The 19435-nt window shown below is 40.7% G+C and overlaps 1 protein-coding gene across 6 annotated transcripts; it reads left to right on the forward strand.

The window, feature by feature from the left end:
* Nucleotides 1–42: 42 nt before the first annotated feature.
* Nucleotides 43–16075, forward strand: LOC309715330 (dixin-like; the record flags this gene model as incomplete). Of its 6 annotated transcripts, none has more annotated exons than XM_082548362.1 (21): nucleotides 44–300; nucleotides 1023–1152; nucleotides 1353–1478; nucleotides 1715–1946; nucleotides 3086–3187; nucleotides 9093–9187; nucleotides 9294–9397; nucleotides 9793–9879; nucleotides 10156–10209; nucleotides 10355–10405; nucleotides 10509–10613; nucleotides 10736–10789; nucleotides 10915–10986; nucleotides 11938–12009; nucleotides 12120–12185; nucleotides 12478–12627; nucleotides 12880–12943; nucleotides 13026–13122; nucleotides 14490–14598; nucleotides 14736–14815; nucleotides 14894–16075. In XM_082548362.1, exons 1-21 carry the CDS (start codon nucleotides 238–240, stop codon nucleotides 14901–14903), a joined length of 1923 nt encoding a protein of 640 aa, XP_082404488.1. In that variant the 5' UTR covers nucleotides 44–237. The 6 variants fall into 6 exon arrangements, with proteins under 6 accessions (XP_082404493.1, XP_082404488.1, XP_082404489.1 ...); XM_082548363.1 differs by having other exon boundaries at nucleotides 12481–12627; XM_082548364.1 differs by having other exon boundaries at nucleotides 1026–1152.
* Nucleotides 16076–19435: the final 3360 nt, after the last annotated feature.

The following is a 19435-nucleotide window of genomic DNA, read 5'->3' on the forward strand; positions in this document are numbered from 1 at the left end:
TATTGTGAAACGTTCAACCGGATGTTCCGAGTGTCTAATCTTACTTCACACCGGTCTGCATGCCCGAGTAACGGTAGTCGTTTCCTCAGATCCCCCAATTGTCTGGGTTTGTTGACGTTTGCAGAAGGGCAGCAGTAGTTAGTAACGGGGCTCTGCCCCATGTTTAGACCAGCCGTGTGACAGTCAGCGAAGCTAGCCAGCTAGCTGGCTGGCTTAAATGGGTTTTCGAGTGAGAAGATGATCGCCTCACTCTCGAGAGGAAGTTTGATGGATGAGGTTCTTCACGGAGGCTTCAACGAGGTAACTTTACTCGGCGTTACTACTGCTAATGTTTATTACGTTGTGTTTGTTGTAAATTGTAAAGCGATTAAATTTCTTAAACGTCAGCCGGTAGGACACTGAAGTTAACCTTAGATAAAAATAAAAAAGCATCCTTTATTGTAGTTTGTGCAGCTCAGGTAATGTTGACGCCGTTTTTGCTAATTTCATATGACGGTTGTAAATGAAATAATTGGACAAATAACTGACGTAAGATGTAGTTTTATGCCTGACTTGGATGGCTACAATAACGTTTAACGAAACGGTTGACAGGAAGTGAGACTCGACTGCTACCAAACATCGCAATTAAACATCACAATTAGCGTGAAATGAGCGTTTCTGGTTTGTGGAGATGGGTAGGTTCTTTGTGGCGTATCCCGGACAACGGGGTGTCACGTGACTGACCGATACCGGTAAGGATGTGGTAAACCCACGGAGTGTACGAGTGAACCGTGTGAAGTACAATGGGGGAGTATGGTGAACTCTGCACCTCTACTCTGAACGTGAAGGTACATGACTGACTTCACGGAGTAAAAGTAAAATCCATTGGGACAATAGGCGGACCCTGCCCCCTCTCCCCCTGACCCAGTGGCGTAAACAAAGGCACCCGTGTGTTATGCCGTTGTCGCAGGCTTCTTTGGCAGCCAGTCTAATGTGTGTGTTTGTGGTTTGTCGGATTTGTGCATCTGATTGATGGATTGCAGCAGCAGCTGGCAGCATATGTTTCCTGGGTGAACTCTCAGCTGAAGAGGAAACCAGGCTTGAAGCTCATCGCAGACCTCAGGCATGATCTGCAGGATGGGGTTGTGCTCACACAGCTAATCGAGATAGTTGGTAAATACAATTCTGCACACTGACACACAAACAAATGGATGACATGATGAAAAAATAATAGAGGGAAAAAACAAAATAAACCATCAATAAGATGTTGTTTAATTTAGGGTTGAACACAGTCTGTGCTCAACACCTGTTCGTCTTTTTTAACACTTGTTCTTTACATGGCCGTTAATGATGTTTCGTATTCTCTTTGGGAGCTGGGGAGGTGCTGGAGGGAGTGTATGCTGCTCCACAAAACAAAGAGGAGAGCAGGAAGAATGTGGAGGAAGTCTTGCGCTTCATTTCCTCCAGGCACATACGCATGCCTCACATATCCGCAAGAGGTAAACTTACAGAAAACTATGTATTTCCGCTCTTTTTTTCTTTTCTTTATTTCAAGAGTATATGTTCCTAAACTTTCTGTGGCTCATTATTCACAGTTGTAGCCAGGAAGTGTTATTAAAATTAGAACTTAAAGTCCATAAAACACTTGTATCAAATATACGTATTTGTCTATAAGTGTAAACAGTGTCTAAAAGTGTAGGGAAACTCTTAACATGTGCTTCTTTTGTTTTTGCAGACATTGTCGATGGTAATCTGAAATCCGTAATGAGGGTAATTCTGGCATTGGCGGCCCATTTCAAACCAACAGCCAATCACAGGAATGCTTCTGGGAGCGGGAGGAGGTTGACGAGAGGCCATGCCAGTCACAACCCTCTGTCTACTGTTGCTCTAGCTCAGGGTGCCGCTGCTACTCTGGCATCAGCTCGACACGATGCCTCACTGCCCACACATACCGCACGCCTCCACAGGTATGCTGGCCACATGTTGTAAATATAATCATGGGTGTAAACTCTTATCCCCATAGATTACTGTTTAGAATCATGCAGAGGCTGCTTTCCTGTCATTTGCTTTGATGTAGTTCGGACAAATGTAAAGTTTTTGTTGTAAAATTCCTCTGTCCACTTATTTTAATTTGCACCTGAAAGTGGTTACTCTTTTCATACAAGTCAATCAAATGGGCCTACAGATCTAACAGACTAAAGTTAGCCGGCATTGTAGAAAACACCTCAGCATCTGCAGAGGACTTTCACTCACTTTTATAAAACCAACACCATGGAAGTGTCACATGCTTAACTAGTAAATTTTAACCCCACAAAGCCAGTTTTTTAAATGATCATACAGTTGTATGATTGAGTTGTTAAATAATTAATGCACCGCCAGATGTGCAGTGCCTGAAAGCTGTGTTCCAGAAATAATTAAAGATATTTATCGTCAAACTATTTAGCAGCGCTACGTATTTTTTTTAGATTTGAGTGCATTAGAAATCAATTGTGTGTCTTTGTGGAAACTAGCAAATGCATATTTTGAAAGAGTTGTTTTTCAGCACATATGGCTTAATCATTGATGTGTATTTGATAAAAGTAAAGCTGCCGATCATATTTTTTTTTATTTGCACAAGACTTCTTATGTCTTGAAGCTCAAAAAGCTCATTGGTATAAACAGGGCTGTAGCATACAGTCAGGTATGTTATTATTGTTTGCCTGTTTATGAAGTCTGTTGATTTATTTGTGCATTTTTCTTGTCTTAGTTTGTCAGAACTGCAAGAAATTATTCATATTCTAATTAAGTAACTAAGAATCTGGTATTTCAGCTCCTATTCTTTATCTGTGGAGGAAGCAAATAATTAAAGCTTCCTTTTAGTCACATTTCAGCTGAACCTGTGCTCTCTATGGCAGAGTACAGTTGTATCATAAGCCCTAAAAGGGCTGATTCTTAGCTTTAAATGGCACCAGAGATGGTCAGATGTGGAGTGACAGAGCAATAGCTCTGTGGTCTTTGCTGTCCTCTGGTGGAGAAACACCGATCGTCACGTTTCCATCCTCACAAACGCTATAAAATAAAGAATGTCTCTGTGTGCAAGTTGAAAAGCTATTCGGTTGTCTTTCAGTGGCTGTGGATTGGATGGGGAGAAGAGTGTGTGTGTCCGTGCACTGGTTGAACAGTATGAAAGAGGAGCCCCAGATGAACAGGATAACCCTCAGCATAGCAGGTAATTTTGCACAAGCCTGTGTTTGCCATTGCTGTTATAGTCATGCAGGGCAAAAATAAATTTAGCAGACTGAAATTATATTACTAGAAAGCTGTCATATTGCCATGTTTACATAACTCGATGCATATAAAGAGTATTGGCTTTGCTGGCTGAAAGTCATCAAGAGGTTTATTAACCTCCACTATACAAGGTAACAGAGCTTTATTTCTAATTAATTTTATTTGTAGACATATACTTTGTTATATTATCAGGATGAAGCCTCTTACAATAAAATGTTAGAATTATACTACGAGTACTTTGGAGAGGTTCAGCTCAAACCCCAGAGATCACATGAGATTCCTTCTTTCTTTCCACAATTTTTTCCTTTAACAATATACTCAGAAATACTCAGTCCACCTATCTGTGCATATATAACATTATAGTATTATAGCTGATATCTAGAAGCTTTAATACTATAAACATCAAACTTCAATGAAAGCCCACTCAGAGATGTTTACACAGGCACTGCCTGTTTTTAATATTATGAGACATGTACATCCAGACTAGGCCTAAATTGTTTGTGTCAACAATGCCCCTGACCTTTATCAGAGACCCCGCTTCTGTCTATTAGTTTTATTTGACAGAGTGATGTGATTAAATGTTGTTTTTTTTAAAAGTATTTTTACATTAGAATCAGAATCAGAATCAGAATACTTTATTGATCCCTGGGGGAAATTATTTTTTGTTACAGTGCTCCATTTTAAACCAACATTAAGACAAGACAGACAATACACTAACTAAGAATAGTACAATATATACATATACATACATACATACATACATAAGTCACTTATAAATAAATATTTGGAAAAGAAACATGTGTAGTTGTAGCAGCAAACAGTGTGTTAAGTGGATGCGTTGTACAGGGAGATGGCCACAGGCAGGAATGATTTCCTGTGTCGTTCAGTGGTGCTTTTCGGTAATCTCAGTCTCTCACTGAACGAGCTCCTGTGACTGACCAGCATGTCATGGAGTGGGTGGGAGGTGTTATCCAACATTGTCTTTATCTAGGACAGCATCCGCCTCTCCGACACCACCTTGAGGGAGTCCAGCTCCATCCCCACAACATTGCTGGCCTTACGGATTAGTTTATTAAGTCTGTTGGCATCTGCGACCCTCAGCCTGCTCCCCCAGCATGCAACAGCATAGAGGATCGCACTGGCCACCACAGACTCATAGAAAATCCTCAGCATTTTCTGGCAGATGTTGAAGGACCTCAGTCGCCTCAAAAAATAGAGACGACTCTGGCCCTTCCTGTAAAGTGCTGTGGTGTTTTTAGCCCAGTCCAGTTTATTGTCAATGTGTACTCCAAGGTATTTATAGTCCTCCACAATGTCAACACTGACCCCCTGGATTGAAACAGGGGTCAAGTGTTTCCTGGTCTTCCTGAAGTCCACGATCAGTTCCTTGGTCTTTGCCACGTTGAGCTGCAGATGATTCTGCTCACACCACGTGACAAAGGAGTCGACCACAGCCCGGTACACAAAACGAGGGCCTTTTAGCTGCTAACTTATTTAGGGTTGTTACAGTGATGGATCCACAGTTTGATTTTACGCTGAATGCTCTTTCATTCAGACTTGGGATCATCACTAGGAGTAGACTAGCTTGTGAGCCTCTGAGGCTGGGTGTGTGTATTTTCAAGGGATCAGTAACTTGAAAGTAACATTTGAAGATCAGCAAATCTTTCTAATAAAAGGCCGACAACAAACTATCCGGTTGTTCAGTGATGACGCGACGAATCCTACTTCCGGGTCTAAAGTAGTCTGCGTTTAATATGGCTTTTGTGTTGTTAACATGTTTAATGTTATGTATTTTCTTCTATTTGATCTCAAAAAGCTCCTAAAACAGTCAGTGATCACTGTTGACCTCCCTCGGCTTTTATTACCGCTAATCATTTATTTAAGCTCAGTTTTTAAAACCTTAGGATCAGTGTTGGGTAAGTTACTTTAAAATAGTAACTTAGTTACATTACTAGTTACTTCTCTCAAAAGTAACTCAGTTACTTCAAGTTACTCGTTACTTTCAAAGTAACTAGTTACTAGGGAAAGTAACTTTGGTTTTACTCAGAATTTTCTTGTTAATGTGTTGCTTCCATAACTTTGCCAGTCTTCTAGCTTGCTTACTTGCCACAAGTGCACTGTGCCACCGACAAATAGAAAGGAAAAGATAATGTGCATATTTCCACGAGAGAAATCCCACGCCTGGACCGTCATTGACTGCTGCCATGATTCTAGCCTACGTCACAGCGTCATGTGCGCCTTTTACATCCAACACAAAAACTGCAGTCGTGGTGCTTTGATTGTACTCAGAACTCGGAAATTCTGCCTTCTGAATAGGAAGATGTAGGTAACACCAGACTGCAGATGAGCTGCATACAGAGCTGGACTGGGACAAAAAAATCGTCCTGGGCATTTTGACTAGAGACCGCCCACCATTATAGGAAAAATCATAAAGCCTTTGAATGAAAACAAACGCTGTTGTGACAGTGATGTACACTGTTTTGATGGTATATATGCATCAATCTATCAATCGTTTGTTGTAAGATTCAGATAATTATTTTTTAAAAGCTAGACATTTTAAATGAGAATAAGAAAGAAAAGTATTTCTTTGTGCCCCCCTTTCCCTGTTAATGCCCTACCTGGGCCCCCCTGGCAACACTTTGCTAGATCCGCCCCTGCACAGTTACCAGCTGTCAGCTACCTAAAAAAAGGATCCTGGTGTTATTTGTCTCTCAGAAACAGTTCATAACTTCCCTTCAACTCATTCATGTCACCTAAAAGGTAAACCTGTTTCTCCATCACCTGTTCAGCTCTGATGATTCAGTAAGGACATCTCCTGGTTTCATCTTCATGTTTCCCTCTCACCAGATAACCAAACCATATCATGACCAGCAGCTTTTTTGCAGCTGTGGCTCCAGCAAACATCAGCTGATACTAGAAATTAATATTAAATAAATTCTAACAACAGCTGATCAAGCTTAAACGTGCTGCTGTTGTTTAGCGCAACATCCGCTGGTTTCCTCTTTCGGCGCAAAGTGAGCGATAAACAAACAAGAGAGAAAAGCCGATCAGCTGATCATTGATCAGTTTCATGATTGAAGTAGAAACGGGAGAGGGAGGGGGAGAGAATGAGAGGCAGCTGTGCAGCGTAAACACAGAATAACTCCAGCTTTGTGCCTTTTTCATTGTAGCTGAATTACGGGACAAACTGTTCCTTTTCACCTCAATAAGAAACGCGTAATATTTTCTCTGAATACCAGACGGGACAGTTGGCAACTCTAATAACTTATGAACAAAATAAAGTTCAACATCATTAACTTCATAGCACCACCCAGCTGTATAGAAACTCCGTCATGCTAGCTAGCACGCAGTACAGAAAAAGTCAGAATAACGAAAATAAACTCCACCTAAACTTGGTTTATATCTGACCCAGAGAGACTGCAGGTCATAACTTCTTACCTGAAGTTCAGTTCACACTTGGACCGGCGGCCGCCTCGGGTCTCTTTTCCTTCTGCGTCCCTTTTCCTTCATCCACCTGCTGGCCTCCACCACTTGCTAATGTTATTGAATCTGTGGAAGCTCCGCGATGCCACCACACGAAGTAACGAGTAACGACCCTATCTAAATCCCAGTAACGAGTAACGCGTTCCTAGTTTTGGCATAATAACTAGTTACCGTGCTCGTTACCACAATAATAACGTAGTTACTGTAACGCGTTACTTAATAACGCGTTAGTCCCAACACTGCTTAGGATGTAACTACAGCCCAGCCCATGCAGCAGTATATGAATGACTAACCTCATATGTGGATGGATTATCTCAGTTGTTCTCCTGGCTGAAGTTTGGTCCTTTTACAGCATCCTGCCATGCGATTACATTTGTTCCTGACCACCGAGAAAACTCACGTTAACTTTTATCGAGTGGAAAAAAAAGTTAGCTTGTTTATATTAAGCTAACATAGCTGTGTCGCTAGCGGTCACGTAGCACATCATTATATACCAGGTAGCTCAACTTCAGTAACCCTACAAACGTCACTGCTGTTTAGTTTTCTGTCTTCATTTATGCTGGCAGTGATAAGAAAGCTGTACGTTTTAATTTGTTTCCAAAACCCCGCAGTCAGGACATGCTATATTGTATTTAGATAGAAGCTAGCGAGCTAACTCCCTGCTAACTTCTAACTCCGTTAAATGTCATAAATTCCGTTTTCATGGATGCCTGGATGTTAAACTCAATTGTTACACCTGGTAGAGCAGAACGCTGATCATTTTATTAAAGATGAAAGACTTTAGACAGTTTTTCAACTCTCAGTAATGCCATAGTGATCGTTTGATATATGGACCTGCAGCAGAGTTTAGGCCCAGACACGGCTAGTGACGTCAGACTGAACAATCGGATTAGCTATATAGTTAGGTAGCCATGCACTACAGGCTTGACTTAAAACACTACTTTTCCAAGTTTTCTCTCCTAAATTTGCCACTTTTATCTGTAAAAGTATCTGAATGTTAGTGTTACATGCAGCACTGTTTATGTAAATTTGATATCTGTCATTTTTAAAACTTATTTTTCAGCAGTTTAAAAACAGAAAACCACATTTTTGTGGTGTGTGTGTTTTACTTTGCAGAAACTGCCTGACAGAGCATATGACTGCAAGTTTTGTTCTCTCTCTGTGTGTGTGTGTGTGTGTGTGTGTGTGTGTGTGTGTGTGTGTGTGTGTGTGTGTGTGTGTGTGTGTGTGTGTGTGTGAGAGAGAGAGAGAGAGAGAGAAAGAGAGAGTGTTTTAGTACATCTGAGCAAACCACAGGCAGATGACAGGGGAAAAAAATCAACCTTTGTCTTCTCAAATCACATGTCCATTTTGAAGTTATGTGATCATATTTTTAGTTACAGTTATTTTTAGAGTGAGGGTTGAATTAATTGATTATTTGTAGTCCAGTGGGGGTTTGTCTTCTCAGAGAGACACTGATTCATCAGAGATATAAATAAAACCCGATGCTGCCATCCTTCCCATATGTTGCTCATTTGAGAGATACTAAGCTGCTGCGCTGATTGCCATGGTTACCCTTAGCTAGCTAGAGGCTGGGGAGCGGATGTTTCAGCATGAGGAGATTCACAAATTGCCATTAGTTTGTCTTAGCTGTAGATGCTAGACTCTTGCAGACAAAGTCAACTACTTGGAGTTGTTAAGTACCAGCTGAAGCGGCCATAGCTCGCTATGGGGGGTGCACAGATAAAATGGTAAGGCAAGACACTGATGCTGTGTGGGTTTGTGGTGATTCCTGAGGTTTGTGTGACGTTATGTGTGTTGTAGCATAACTGAAAGTTTGGTTAGTTCAAGTGGATTTTGACCCCTTCAGGCTCCTTTTCCTCCAGGATGTGAGACAAGACATTTATCTGCAAGGATTTATAAAAGAGACACCCTGGTAGCAGTTTACATGCTTTGCTTACGACATGTTTACAGTGCTTTGTGCATGATAACTGTCACTTTTGTCTCGTGGTTGTTGTGTTTTTTTTTCTCATGCTGCTAAAAATGCAAATATGTGTTATGAAGGACATGCAGTAAGAACCTGAAACAAAGATATGTGAGTCAGCATTAAATGGAGTGTCATACATGGTGTAAAGTAATATTTTATATATATATATATATATATATATATATATATATATATATATATATATTTATTTATTTTCTGGAGAGGAGGCTGTTGGTCTCTGCTATCCTACAGAAAAGTGTAGCTTCTCTGTAGGTGTGCAAAATAGAGCTGACAGAGAGTTAAACGAATGAAAAGTATTTAAAATCTTTATGTAGGTGCACAAATCTACATGCTTCTGTAGTGCAAGATGATTAATAAGTGTTTTGTCCTTTATGAGCCTCAGCTCTGTTAGTCCGCTGTCATCACCAAGAGCTCCACCGAGCAGCCACTCAGACAGGCAGGAGCAAGACCAGGAGCAACAGCAAAGCAGTGGTGAGACACAACTCGTCACTTCAGGTTCATTTCTAAATTTCTCCAAATTTCCCACTGACATCACAGTGACACTGTGTTATTTGTTTGTACACGTGTGCGCGTGTAGCCGAGTCATCTCAAGTTGCAGTGGAGATGGCATGGGGGGACTCTCTCAATGATACTTTGGAGAAAGAGGTGCAGGAGACACGAAAAATGGTGTCTGCATTACAGGTGTGTTCATCATAAACCTCCATGTTTGATCACTGATGTGCTTCTTCGCATATTGTGAAACACTGCTTGTATTTTGCTCATGTTTTCGTACATATAGTAAAAGAAGGCTTCAGGTGATTTTTGAGATTTCTTGTTAAAAGAACTGTGTGGGGGTCATGGTTCAGTTCCCTGCACTGGGCCAGAACACACTACCCTAAACAACATAAACATGCAAGGTCCTGTTTATGTTGTTTACCTACTGACTTTTACTTGATGCAGGATTGTAATGCAATTCTTAGTAGCTTTTATTTTAGTTCTTAACATACACCGTGCACACAGCTGCACTGCCTCATAAGGCAACCTGCCAGCTAATGTAACACCGTGCAAACTGCTGTCACATGTGTGTGCCTTTGTAGGCTCTGCTGCTGCGTGGTTCGCTGCCCGAGGACGAGCAGGATGCGTCTTTGACTTTGGAACAAGGGAACACGTCTGAACAGCAGCTGGTAATAATGGTTTCTTTTTCTTAGTTTTTCCTCTCACATTTGTTGCCTTTATTTCATCCCTGCTGTCTGCTCTCTGTCTTGCTGTCTCTCTTTCTCTGTCATTCCTGTGTCATTTTCGTCTTCAACCCTTTGTGTTCACTACAGATCACGTTACTGTTTCATAGCTGTGGTTTTTGTGTGCGCGCATGTCTCAGAGGGTGACACGGGTATCAATTTCACTGTTTTCTCACTCCATTGCAGTTCTCACACACATTCCCTCTTTCTCCTTTTTTCCAGGTAGTCATTCGCAGTCGTTTAGATCAGAGTATGGAGGAAGCTCAAGAGCTGAAGGTACAGTTACTTTTTACAAGGTTTTTTTAATGTCACTGTTTTCTCCTCTTGTTTTTGTTGGGAAACATGACACCTAGAATGGATTTGTGGCGAAACACACTGCGATTAATTATTAACATTATTAACGATGTGTTTGCTGCTTCAGAGGGAACTGTTGTGCTGTAAGCAGGAAGTGAGGAGCCTGCAGGGAGTCAAGGTGGGACAAATCTAGACCCAGTTAATGATCTTAGTGCTTAGTTGAAAATGATTCTAGTTGTATTGAAAAAGTGCCGACTTTCTGTTGGGTTGTTGTTGTGCAGGACGCCCAGCAGCAGAGACTGTGCACTCAGGAGGCGCTGATACTGCAGATGAAGCAAGAGCTGCTCAGAGCCAGCATGACGAAGGATGAACTCGACAGCAAAAATGTACAATACAATACGATTCCATTTTTATAGCATAAAGTCAGAGTCCTGTTTACAAGAAAGTTGGGCACTTTGCATTATAGATGTGTAATGCACAGTCCCTCATCCGTGGAAATGTGTTGCAGGCAGAGCTACAGTGGAAGCTGGAGGAATGCAACAGGCTGTGGGCTGAATGCAAGGTGAGCTACTCTAGTTTATTATTTGAGTCTCACTTTAGCATTTATCATGACAACACATTTGTGCAATAAGGTTTGACTAAATGTAGAGCCACATATTTCCTCTTTGGTTGGTTGGGCGTGAGCAGAAGGAGGTCGCTCAGAAGGACAGACTTCTACAGCAACTCAAACACAAGCTCGAAGAAAGCCAGGACATGCAGGTGTGAAGCTCTCTCTCTCTCTCTGCCTGTTGACAAGATGTCTTGATTAATGGAGAAGTATTAATCAGTCTTTTTAACCACATGTCAATTAAACCACTGCCTGAAACATAGCTTTAGATAGGAAGTCCTCTTAAGTAGATCTATGAACTCATCCTTATAAGTAACTTCAATTTCCTCCTGAAGTTTCTTTAACTTAAAATAAGATAACAAGACTTTCTGTCTAGCATTCACAATGATGAACGAATCTTGGGTTTCAGACCAAGTATACCAAGGCATGCAGACCGGAGCAGTCAGAGAACCAACGACCTTTAGATATTCCTTGGAGAGTCAGCGCTTGTTTGCATGTATAGCTCTAGAATTGCTGCAGTTATCCGAGTAATGGATGAGCAATCAAAGGAACCATAACTGATTTAAAGAAACATTTGCAGTTTCACTGTACCAGCGGTGCGTATATGGCACACCTTTGAGACAAAGAAAAGCAGCAGTTAAATGGTGAGTGGTGAGTTTGGAGTTATCGGACAAGAGGGCTGCCTGCTGCTGGTGTGTTTCTGAGCCAGGTGCTGAGCCGTGGTGAGGAAATCAGATGTGTCTGTATCGTCATGTTGAATGAAATTAAAGATGGTGTTTGCAGAAAAGTTTCTCTCAGTTTATCAGACTGTCGCATATCTAGGATATGAAACTGATTCTCCTGGAGATTAGTTGTTAAACCCAGTGTCAACAGGCTTGAGGTTAGCCAAGAGGGTGCTCTTAGGCATTGTGGTCATGCTTGTTGAATATTGAGCTGATCTATGCAAGTTGGAAACAGAAGTTCTGGCTTCCTGGGGTCATAAAATGCTTACACATTCTTAGTTTAAAGAAGTCTTTGTGGCTATCACAGTTTATTCAGGGCTCTGTCAATGATTGCCTGCAAGCACTACATCATATTGATTACATTAATTCGTGATTTGGCAGAATGAACTACAAAGAGAGTTGGAGCATAAAAACAGCATGCTGCAGGAGCTGATGAGCAGAGATCCACAAGAGGTAGTATTTTTCTACATCGGTCCTTTAAGCAGGATGATTTTATGTTCTGTCTGCCTCAAACATAAGTTCAGAGTTGCAATAAACAGCTGATTATTCCTCTTTCTTTTCAGATTCCCACCAGTGCAGAAAATAATGGCTGTTCTTACCCTGGAAATCCTGCTCCTTCTGTGTCTGGCGTAAATATTATTTTTTGTCAATAAGACTTCTCAGTATTTTGGCTGATTGCTTTACACTTGAAATGTCATAAACCCGTATTCTAAATTTTAGACCAGCAAGTTCTTTGAAATGCTGAGATAATGTGATAAGATTGTTTGAGCATTGATCACTGCTGATCAAATGATTACCCAGAAGGCACTATGCTTCAAAATAGAGTTTCTGTGATATAACAAACGTCGAATATATGCAGAAATAGCAGTGTAAACAAGCACGAGGGGGTTTAGCTCAGTTTGTTTGTTTGTGCTCTGTCAGCAGGCAGAAGAAGTTCAGCTGCTCAGAGATGCACTTCGGAGTTTGAGGAACAACTTCAGAGACCACGACCCGCAGCATCATACACTGGACACCCTGGAGCAGGGCATTGTATCACTCATTGACAGGCTGCATGTTCTGCACACGCAGAGGGTACAAATACCATGCATTCACAGAACACCTGATAAATTAGTCTTATGAGTTTAGTTAGTACCTGTGCCTTGTGGGTTAAAAGCTCAAACTGTGTGGTGTCACGAGTCGATTGGCGAGTCTGCTGTAACTAAAAGTAGCTGCTGACTTGTTAAACTATCAGCTGATGATCACTTTAAAATCAGATTTTTACCCTGAATTTTTATTGAAGATTCAAAGAGGGTTTTTGTTTTTTGTTTTGGTAATTTTATCCAGGGAAGGGGGAAATCTCCGAGATGCAAAGCCCAACACGGAGATTTGGACTCGTCGTCTTCCACAAGTAAGAGCCTTTAGTGTGTCCTAGCTTCACAGCCATACACTGTAATCATTTTACTGATTGTGTTCTTGTTGTTTTGTTATAGACAATTGTCAGTCCCACAGTGGTTCATCTTCCTCCACAAAAATCCTTTATTTTACTGGAAAATCCCCAACGCCTTCAATGATCACTATACCGAAGAGGTTTGTGTGTTTATAGACGAGTGTGATAATGTTACACAGCAACAATTGAAAGAATATACTAACTGTACTGCTAGCTACACTGACTGAAGTGCTTCACACCTTAGACTGTATTTAAAAGATGGTTATTTTGGGTCTCTATAGTGTCATAAACCTGCAATCTTTCTAATGGCCAACAGGAGGCATGGTTAGAAAAGAAGTTTGATTGTGTAGAAGTCTGAGAACACAGACCCGTCCTTTGATCTATGACCTCAGGAAACACTTTCCCAATGCGTTTATGACTTCAAATCATTAGTTTCACACCTTATTGAATATAACATGATCATTTTGGAAATTATGGACTCTGTTGGCCTCCGTATCCTTGTCAGACCCACCTTTTACGTGCCACATCATATTGACAACGAACAAAATGCTTCTCAAATAGGGCTGTGCGCTATGACCAAAATCTCATATCCCGATATAAGACATCTATCGTCCCGATAACGATATAAATCACAAAAATGTAACATTTTCTGTAAATTCTGTGAATCTCGGGCAGCTCGTCTTGCGGGAAGTGTTTCCAGCTGCGCGTCATGTAGCTGGAGTTGAGTGTTTTAACAGATGTATGAAATGATACATTTTTAGACATAAGTTGTAAAGGCCGCCGTTTTTATTACACGGCGTGCTGCGGGGAAAAGCCTGTTCTAACATTTGAATCTAAGGTTTATTTTTTAGCACCTGGCGGCTCTTTTTTTAATTCTCATCCGTAAATAATCTGCTCTTTCACGTGATTCAGTTTATTTTGAAAAGTCTCAACAGGATCTTGAGCTTTATTGTGAAAGGTTTATGTGGAACACAAACAAGCGGACATGCGATGTTGTTACCGTCGTTGTTGCTAACCACAATGCATAAAAACAGGCGCTTGTCCGTCCATAGTGTGGTTATATAAAATCTAAGAGAAAGAGAGAACTGTAAGAAATTAATAGAGCCACTACAGTGACCATCAAAACGATGAAAAAATATTGCCGTAAACAGTTTATTTTGCGACACCACGAAACAAACGATAGCGTAAAATGAAACGATAGACGTTTTTATATCATCACCTGATATATATCGTTATATCGAACAGCCCTATTCTCAAAATGCTTAACAAAATGTGGCTGCTTCCATCTTCTGTATACAGTCTATGCCCGAGACTTAGTATTTCTATTCAGCGTACTCTTAGATTGGCTTATCTGATTTTGTGAAATCAGCCTGTGAGAGACAACGTATCCAATCACCTGCCCTTTCCAATTCCCATATGCTTCAGTGTAGTAAACTGTGTCAGGTCAGGCCAAGAAATTCGAAAATTATAATTAGCGTGACACAGTTTCTTTGCTTGTGTTGTCCAGGCTGGGTGAGGTGACTCTCAAGGACGTTAAGGCAGCTGTTGATCGAGAGGGAAACTACAGGTATCACTTTAAAGCCCTGGACCCAGAGTTTGGCACTGTGAAAGAAGAGGTGAGAAAAAGCAGCACAAGTGTAAAATCAAATCTGGTGCACACTGCTGAGGGTTTGTTGTTATTATTACCTAATATGCTAAATAATCCTAGAATTTCTTGTACTAAAAACTAATTAGTCTTTACTCTTGCCTGCAGGTATTCCTGGATGAAGCAATTGTTCCAGGTTGGGAAGGAAAAATAGTGGCCTGGTTAGAAGAGGATTGTGGTGAGGAAAGGTAACGGCATGATCCATCTGTCTCTGTTTGTTCCCCTAAATCTCAGTGTTGGGGAGCTAATTATGTTTTCTGTCTCAGGCCGCTGTAGGTTCAAACTGAGAGGCTTTCGACACTTTTTACTGTGATCCCAGTGGCACATTAAGGCAGCAAAGGCACAAGTGGACTGGACCTTCTATCAAAATACTGTAGGAGCACCAGGTTTGGGTTCATTGTAACTGATGTCCATAATAGTGTAAAAGTCAGTGCCTTATACGGTAAAGCTATTTATGGACTCAGAAATAACATTTTAAAGGACCCGTCGAAAACCACAGTAGCGTTGTTGTTTCACCACAACTACAGAACATTTACTGTAGTCACTGTTTAGTTTTTATTACTTGTTCATCAGTGTTGCCTTCAAAGAGACACCACCAGATTACATGTTACAAATTTATGTTTTCTGCTATGTCCTCTGGTACGTTACAGTTTTCATTACTATAAGCTGTTACCTTCAGATAAAGAAATGGGGGGGGGGTGTTGTTGTACATGTTTTGCGCTCTGATTTGTCTAAACTGTGGTCGACAAAATATAGAGAGACAAGACACGGCTGTATTTCTGTGTTTCGTGTTAGTTACGTATGATGGCATGGCAGTCAAAAGGACTCATTTGTGAACTAAATCAAGAGGAGAGTTGAATGTGGCTTTGTAGCCAATCGGCGTGCCTTGTAAGCATGCTCAGATTGAACTTCTGATAGTAAAAACGCATTTTGTGTAAATTTGTGTCTTCACTATGCCTTTAAATATATTCATTTTATGCCTGCTGTTTGTTTAAAGAGATTATGAACCGAGGATGTCCCTCCTCTGGTCGAAATATCCTCTGGATGTGAATTTTACATCAGAACGTTCACAGGATCCTTGTTCTGTAACATTTAGCCATCTTTCTTTTTACTGTGTGCGGGTGTATGTGTGTGCGCACACACAGATGTGTGTGTTTGGGAAGTTAAACTGGTTGTCACACATGTCATTGTTTCTCCCTGCCCCTGTCTTGCCATTTGGAATAAACTCCTACAGAATCCAGCAGAATCCATGCAGACGTCTGTTTATTAACTCCTGCTTGAATACCACGACTGGCTGTACTGTAGAATGTAGAAATATACTGGTGAGAGGATTATTGAACACCTGAGCTGTTTGCTAAAAGTTATTTTTTAAGTGAATACTGTCTGTTAACAGCTTTTATTGTACGTTAGGTATTTTTGAAATAAAACCTGAGACTGTTTTTTTTAAAGAAATGTGTTGTTCCCGTTTTTATATTGCACATGCAATACATTTCCATGAATATCAATGTCTTTATTATTGATTTCATCTGAGATGAACTGGGATTGCAATGGGTTCACTCCTTCCAACTGAGACAGAACATATTAGGTTAATCTCTTTCATGATTGGTCAAGTTCTGATTATTTTCTTCATTTTTTCGGTGAATAAATGTCAAGGCGTTGCAAGTTGTCTTCCTGTTTGTCGGAGCCGAAGGTGATTTTAATTAGTGAAGTAAAGCAGAGAATGATGGTCTCAAATGCATTTTCAGTTCATTTAATAGTTTAATCATAAATTATAATTGCAAGTCTGGACTCAACCCTAAACACTGTGAAACGAGGACTAAAATAAAAAGCATAAAACCAGAGCTTAGAGGTTAAAAACTTAAAATCAGTGTTACCCTCATTGTGTTGACTACTATCACACAGAATTAGATGGATTGAAAGATTTGCTAATTCTTGAAAAGAGCAGAATTCTTGAAACAGAGTTAATTGAACAGATTCATATAAACAGAAAAACAACATCTTAACACAAAGAAAAGCAAAACAACCCCGGGGTGAAAAGCCTTAAACACATGTAGGTCAAAAGTCAACAAAGACAAAAACTCTCGGGCATATCAGGGCTCTTATTTATTTGTGAGGAGTCACCAACTCCTCCTTCTTTTGTTTTGTAGCTTTGTATACTTTGTATTTAAATTTATTAAATTCCCATCTTTTATTTCCCTGACTGAGTCCAAATCTTTTTCATAAAACACAGTTAGCTAGTACTTTGATCAGTATGTAATTTTACACCGTTTTGCGTCCTTCATTATAGTCGACACATCACTTTCTGGACACTCCTGCTGGACTCTATCATCCATTGTCTTTATAGTTATTTGACAGGTCTGTGACATGTTAGATATGAAATGATGATTATTTCGCTTATAATAGGACTGCCCCATCCAACTTGGCAGTTCTTGACTTCTTAACCCAGGTGCACTGCCAAGAATAGACTCTAAATCTCACTTCTACCACTTCAGTCAGTCTGTGCTATAGAAACAGCCGATACAGCACAAAAGAATGACCAGGTGCATCTTCATATCAGCCATATTCTACCAACCATAAGGCATAATTTCCACCAGGTTCCTCTATGTTGGTAACTGGCTCCCATGTTTCATGTTTGTTCTCTTAAGTGCTCTGCTTATGCTGTTATCTCTTGCTCTAGTTGCTCCCGGATACTTCATGGCGCATGATTGAGACTCACCTCTGGGATTCTGTTTTCATACCTGCTCTCTGGGAATTCCTTGGCGCCTCACCTGCATGCCCTCCTGCCCACTCATCACCTCAGACCCAACTGAACTCAGGTCAGCCATCTCACACTCACGAATCCTCCTGGACTCACGCCACCTCTATCACTCCTCCTGCAAGTAAGCTAGGAAAAACTGTCATACTCACCTTCTCTTAAACTCACCCTTGGCTCCCGTTCTAACTCCATTCTCCTCTCTCCCAAGTGTGACCATTACATACCAGCCATGCTCCAGTTACCTTCACTGTCCCGTTTCTCTGGTTGCTCATAGCTACGTCACCACGCCATGTTTACCAAACCACTGTATTTTGTCACTGCTAATTGTTACCTCTATCCTCTTTAGTCCTTTCTTGTGTGATGAAAATAAAGGCTTTAATATTCTTTGTTGTCTGGGTCTGCTTTCTGGGTCCAACTTGAGGCTTGATTACGATACATACAGTATGTCAAGTGTGGCAAAGGAAGTGTTTGTACTCCTGGTGCTTCATGAAAACTGACACGACAGAACGTTTATCGTCTGTGGGATAAACACTGAGATTTCCTGGAGGTTTGGATGTACATTTAAAATGGAGTACAATAAAATGATCAATTATCAAGATACACAGAATAAATACAAAGAAATATAAAAAACGACAGTAAGCAGTGTGAAGCCACTTATGAAAATGTAATATATCTTATTGCAAAAAAGTGTGTGGGGTACCGAGTCTATAGTGAGTAGAAACTTACTGTAATGTCACAAGTGGGAGGAGGGTTCAGTGATAGCCGCTGGGTAGAAGCTGTTCTTTAATCTGGCAGTGGGTGAATTCAGTAACCTGTACCGTTTCCCAGGGAGGAGCAGAGTGAACAGACCAGTGGATGTCCTCCAGAGGCGGCAGGTGCTGGCCGATGATGCCCTGAACAGTTTTTATCACCTTGTGGAGAGTTTCTCTGTCTGCTGCTGAGCAGTTCCCAAACCAGACTGTTATACAGTACGTCAGGAGGCTTTATATTGAGCAGAGGTAGAAAGACTCTAATAGATTTGCAGACAGGTGGGCCTTCTTTAGTATTCTGAGGAAATAAAGTCTCTGTTGTGCCTTTTTAATAATAGGAGCACCGTTCGTTGTCCATTTAAGGACCTCCCAGAAATATAAAGCAAGCACCCTCTCTACGTCAACCCCTGATTCCAGTGGCCTGAGCGCCCCTCGCTGTCGCTTGAAATCAATGATTTCTCTCTTCTTTTTTTTTAATGTTCAGGGAAAGGTTATTATAACAGCACCAATCAGATGCTTTAATTATTTTGTGGATATGTGATATCAGCAGAGATGGGAAGTAATGAAGGACAAAGCTTAAAACCATTCAAGGTTAAGCTGTGATTTTTTTCTGTTTATAATTAACACTTTGTGAGTTTTTATGTCAAATAATAGCTGATGAGCTTTATCTCCATATTCTACCAGTTGGTGGTGGTAATGCATCATCATTTGAATATACTAATAACAGAGTTACATTAACTGATGATACTTAGTTTAAACAATCATTCACCACACATTTATTTAACTCAGCTTGTTAACTAAGCATCACTCCATTAGCAACTGAACTAAACTGTATATTCTGAGTAAACTTAACTTTTTTATTTCTTAAAAATAAAAATATACCTTTCAATCAATAGAGGTTGGTGGTGTACCAGGGGCAGGGGGGTGACTTCTGAACTGGTTTTTCCTCTTCTCTGCTTCATCTGTGGGGGAGGGAAAAGAAACAGAAACCCCCAAGACAACAGTAACTGATTTCAAGTTTAGTTGTCCTGGCAGTTGAACAGAAATTGTAATGTCGGTGAAATGGATTCAGTTTTGTTTACTGATATTTTGCAGTATTGAAGGTCTGAAGATTGGCCTCCCTCCATTCGCCAACCTCTAGCTCCCTTGTTAAAGAGAGAATGTGTAGTTTTAAGCCTCCTATTATTTCAGCAGACACGTTTCTGCTCACATAGTTCATATTTGTGAGTTACCTTAGTTTCATCTATGAGCTCACTGCACACCAGATTTTGTGATCGCCGTACACAAAGGGTTGTGCGTTTTAT

This window comes from Aulonocara stuartgranti (assembly GCF_965226115.1).
Source record: "Aulonocara stuartgranti genome assembly, chromosome: 10".
Classification (NCBI taxonomy): domain Eukaryota; kingdom Metazoa; phylum Chordata; class Actinopteri; order Cichliformes; family Cichlidae; genus Aulonocara; species Aulonocara stuartgranti.